This window comes from Rhinopithecus bieti, unplaced genomic scaffold (genome assembly GCF_001698545.2).
Source record: "Rhinopithecus bieti isolate Rb0 unplaced genomic scaffold, ASM169854v2 scaffold_18208, whole genome shotgun sequence".
Classification (NCBI taxonomy): domain Eukaryota; kingdom Metazoa; phylum Chordata; class Mammalia; order Primates; family Cercopithecidae; genus Rhinopithecus; species Rhinopithecus bieti.
The window spans coordinates 9,884-14,664 of record NW_016809003.1 but is presented as its reverse complement, the minus strand read 5'-3'; the positions used below and the strand labels follow the sequence as shown (position 1 = coordinate 14,664).

Here is a 4,781-nt window from a genome sequence, read left to right as displayed (position 1 = left end):
TGGAAATTGTGTGATTTGCTCATTGTGGAGGCACTAAATGTTTTAATGGTTAGGAAATTCTATTAATTTTTCTTAACTTTCCTATGAGCAAAGAAAACCTAATTTCTCTTCCCTCTGAAGTCCCTAATCAGCTTTAATATTCGAATTCTATTCAAAACTGGCATTTCAGAACCATACACTTGGTAATACCACCACTGTATAATCTGTTCTGTTTATACTTTCTCCTAAGGAGACTAAAATGCTTTCCAGATGAGTCACAAAACCTTGATGTACAGATTCTAAGGAAAGCAGACTAATGAACTTTTTTGTTCAACTCTGGAAGATCATTTAAAAACTAACAATGTCAGAGTAACACAGAACTATCCTGTAACTAAGCCATCCTAACTGAAGGGGGAAGGGGAAAGGTGACAAAAGTGAGTAAAGCTGTACACTCGTACCTGGGAGCAACTGTAATCTAGTATTTTTATGTGGGCACTGAGAGCCAGGTCCATGATATCTACAGGCACATCATCACTGTGAGCCAGATTCCACAGAAGGTTCAACACTTTGTGTGCCATCACACCATCTTTATCATCTTCTGCAAGACGACGTATCAGCTCAAGTAGCTTTTCACGTTGCTTTTTACTCGCATTTGTCCAACTGGCCTGGAAAAAAATTAAGTGACATGAAAACACATATTTAGTCACCACTTCATAAGTTGTCACCAGGTTAAATATATTCAAATTCATCAAAAGAAATGTAGCTAAGCACAGAATTATTCAAGTGAGATCTGAAAATACAGTTAGCCTGGTATTTTTTTATGGGGTAGAGTTAAATTCCAAAAATGAAAATAAATGATACATTATTTCAATTTAGAAGACACCCAATTAAAACTCTAAAATACATTTTTTTAAAACCTCTAAAATGGTACTGTAATACAACACGGTTATCATGCTTGTGGAAGGGCAGGGTACTAATGGCATTTAGTGAGTAGAGACCAGGGATGCTGCTAAGCAACATGGGAAAAGCTTTATGAGTAAAGTTACTGCTATGGTTTGAATGTCCCCTCCAAAACTCATGGTTAAGCTGGCACCATGCCTCTTGTACTTCCCAACCTCCAGAACCATAAGCCAAATAAAATTCTGTTCTTTATAAATTACCCAGTCTGTGGTGTTGTTATAGCAGCAGAAAATGGACTAAGTTGCTAATCAGTGTTTATTAGAAAATAAACTGAAATGAACCTAACATCAAACAGTAGAAGAACGATTAAGCTGATTGCGCGCGGTGGCTCACGCCTATAATCCCAGCACTTTGGGAGACACAGGTGGGCGGATCACCTGAGGTTGGGAGTTCAAGATCAGCCTGGCTAACACGGTGAAACCCCATCTCTACTAAATATACAGAATTAGCTGAGCATGGTGGCACACGCCTGTAATCCCAGCTACTCGGGAGGCTGAGGCAGGAGAACTGCTTGAATCCAGGAGGCAATGAGCTGGGATCGTGCCACTGCACTCCAGCCTGCGTGACAGACAGAGACTCTGTCTCAAAAAAAAAAAAAAAAAGAACGATTAATGAGAGAAGATCCGTTCAATGGAATTACTAATATGGTACGTCTTCAAAGATGATGTGAGTGCCCGTTTCTATTTCCTTTCAGTCTACACAAAATAACAAAAGAAATAGGACAACGGCTAAGAATATAAGACAAATATCAGATTACAATTAAAAACATCTGGCTCACATAACAAAAAGAGAGACAACTAGGTATTCCTCGTCAAGGAAAAGCACACCACCACTTAAGACATGCTCTAGTAAAATAAAAAACAAAATCTTCTGTATCAAAACTATTGACAGACACCAAGGCAACAAACGATCCAGTTTCTTCAACAAATAAATTGCAGGGAAAGTAAAAAAGAAGGAAGCTAGTTTCAAAGAGACTTAAAAGACATACACATGGACAGGATCCTGATCAAAACTCACTTCTACAATGAAGACGTATGATCTAAGACAACTGGAAGTTTTAACACTATGATATTAAGGAATTATTGTTTTTTAGGTAGATAATGGTATTGTGAATTTCTTCATGTACTCATCTTTTAGAGATACAAACTACATGAAAGGAGAAATTAAGAACATCTGTTCAACCAATGCAACCATCGAGTGAGTGAAAAAGATAACCAAACTGGGAGAAATTATTTGTAACTCTTGAACTGACAAGGATTAGCATTCAAAATATATCAAGAACTACAATCCAAAAAAATACAAATAATGCCACGGGGCTGGGGCGGGGAATAGACAAAAGACTTCAACAGGCATTCACCAAAAGAAAAAAAAAAGTGAACAGCTCAAAAAATATACAAAAGATATTCAATCTCATCATTGATCAAGGGATATAAAACTAAAAGCACAACGAGGTAACATTTCAAACACCAAGACGATTGTCAAAATTCAGAACTCTGACAAGAACAAGTGCTGGCAAAGATATGAAACTTACTTAGAACTCAAATGTTTAAAACTAGACTAATGTTTAAAACTAGGCCAAGGACATAAAGCAAAGTCTAACCCAGAAGGTTGGAATCATTTGGTTGCAATCTGCAAAGAACCACAAGATGACTCAGACTTCATTGCTTCCTTTCAAAATCATCTTTAGCAGAAACTTTCAACACTCCATAAGAATTGCCAGATTTACCAACACCTTGGAAAAAAGTGCTTGTTACGAAATGACAAGTGCTCAATAAACATATGTTAAGCCAAAGGGGAGAAAACATGAAGTTATTATTATATTAAGACCATTACTGTATTTAGACTATCCTGAGAAGAGGAGGGATACAGGAGACACAATAACAACCCCTTTTTTTTTACTTCTCTCATCAAAGGCATCACTGGTCACATATCATTTCAGAAGTCTTTATCTTTACAGTGCCCATGATGACCAATTCTATTATTTCCTCAGCTGCCTTTGATATATTTCAATGGATGGAAAAAGTATGTAAGTTTTACTTTTACATGCATAGAAACAAAATATATAAGAACCACACAAAAGATTCACTCAATACTTTGTTCCCTTCAAAATAAAATTTTCCATAAAGCAGCGATTTCTCCATAAAGCACCATAAAGCAGCGATTTTTCCATAAAGTAAAGCTTTAATGTCCCTAAGACTTGTCTGTGAAACTTGCTTAAAATACAGACTCTTGGGCTTCAGTACCTACTGATCTGATTTAATATGTCTGTGATGGAAGCCAGTAAAAATGGTATTTCTCTTCTACTGTGAAATACGTATCTAGAAAAGTACGAGCATATACCAACATTACGGTACACAATGTAAACACCTGGGTAACTAGTACCCAGATAAAAAATAATACATGGCAAGTAACGGCCCAGAAACCAGCTGTGCCCATTTCAGAACTTTACATTAATGTAATCAAGGTGTATGAATTACTGTGTGGCTTTATTCCTTTCTTCAACCTTCTGCTTATTAGACTCCTCCATATGGTTGAGTTGCTCTTTCATTGCCATGAAATATTGCACTGTATGAACATTCCATAATTTATCTATTCTATGCTTTATCTATCCTACAAAGCAGGTTTTTTCGCTATTACAAGTAATTCTGCTACAAGTGTTGTTGAACACACGTACCCTGGTGTACATAAGCATGAGTTTCTCAAGTGTATATTCAGAAGTCAAACTGATGAGTTATGAGAATCTTAAACTTTACCAGAAATACCAAATATTTCCCCAAGTGGCTATAGCAATTTATGTTCCCACTAGTCAGTATAATTGCTATTTTTAACAAGAAACCTTGGTGACCTAATGATCTAATGCCAGTTGTTAATAGAACACCCCTTAGTGCAAACTGCCAAAAAGTCTTTATGTTCTTAATCTACAAATTCACTAACCACTTGAGCTTTCACAAACCTAACCCTGGCAACTAATCAAAGATGTTACAAAACATGGCCTCAAAAACCAACATGATGGCATCAATGCAGATATGACTGTAGGACGAGTTCTTGGGCTACCTTATCAGTTACATTTTGATGAACTCATATTTTGCTTGTACATATGACCCCAGAATACCAAGATATTGGTATTTTCTTGCTGTCATCTTACTGTTTATTGCAACCAATCATCCTTCCCTGTAGTCCTACAATTTGCTTGAATCTGTAACTAAAATAGAAACTACCAGGGAAAGAAGTAAAAAGTGATAGCCTGAGTTTCCCTTATGGGGGCTATTAAGAAAATGAACACCAAGTTCTCGTTGGAAAAGAAAACAATGGCCAATTCCTTCACACCACAGACTATTTAATGGGATTTCTATTGAAGTATTTATTGGCTAAAAGTAATTCACAGATCTAATTAATCAATTATATTTGAAGTAGAATGGTAATATTTTGCTATGTTAACAATTACCTTAAAACAATCAAAAAGATGATCAAGTTGTTCAGGAGAAAAATCCCATGCCAATTTTGCCAGGAGATCATGTACGTTCTTCACAATGGCTTCATGTTTCCCTGCCTATTGAAAAACAAAAACAAAATCACAACACACTAGAATCTGAGTAACAGATTAAGTAGTGTATACTGTTTACTGAGAACTATTAATAAAGTACTCTTATCTCCTTCATTTAACTATGTAAAACAAGAAAATTCCTAACACAGCCCGCGCGGTGACAAATGCCTACAATCCCACCTACTCGGGAGGCTGAGGCAGGAGAATCACTTGAACCCAGAAGGCGGAGGTTGCAGTGAGCCGTTATCGAGTCACTGCACTCCAGCCTGGGCAACAGAGCAAAACTCTGTCTCACAAA

General features: G+C 36.7%; 1 protein-coding gene across 1 annotated transcript in view; it reads right to left on the bottom strand.

Moving 5' to 3' along the window:
* The window catches only part of LOC108539480 (probable ubiquitin carboxyl-terminal hydrolase FAF-X), a gene marked incomplete at both ends in the record, with an annotated part of 50,328 nt that overhangs the window by 37,913 nt on the left and 7,634 nt on the right, over positions 1-4,781 (bottom strand). Inside the window, 2 exons of the mRNA XM_017888193.1 lie at positions 430-644; positions 4,385-4,489. Coding sequence (XP_017743682.1) covers positions 430-644; positions 4,385-4,489 — 320 coding nt within the window. The remainder of the gene's footprint in view (positions 1-429; positions 645-4,384; positions 4,490-4,781) is intronic.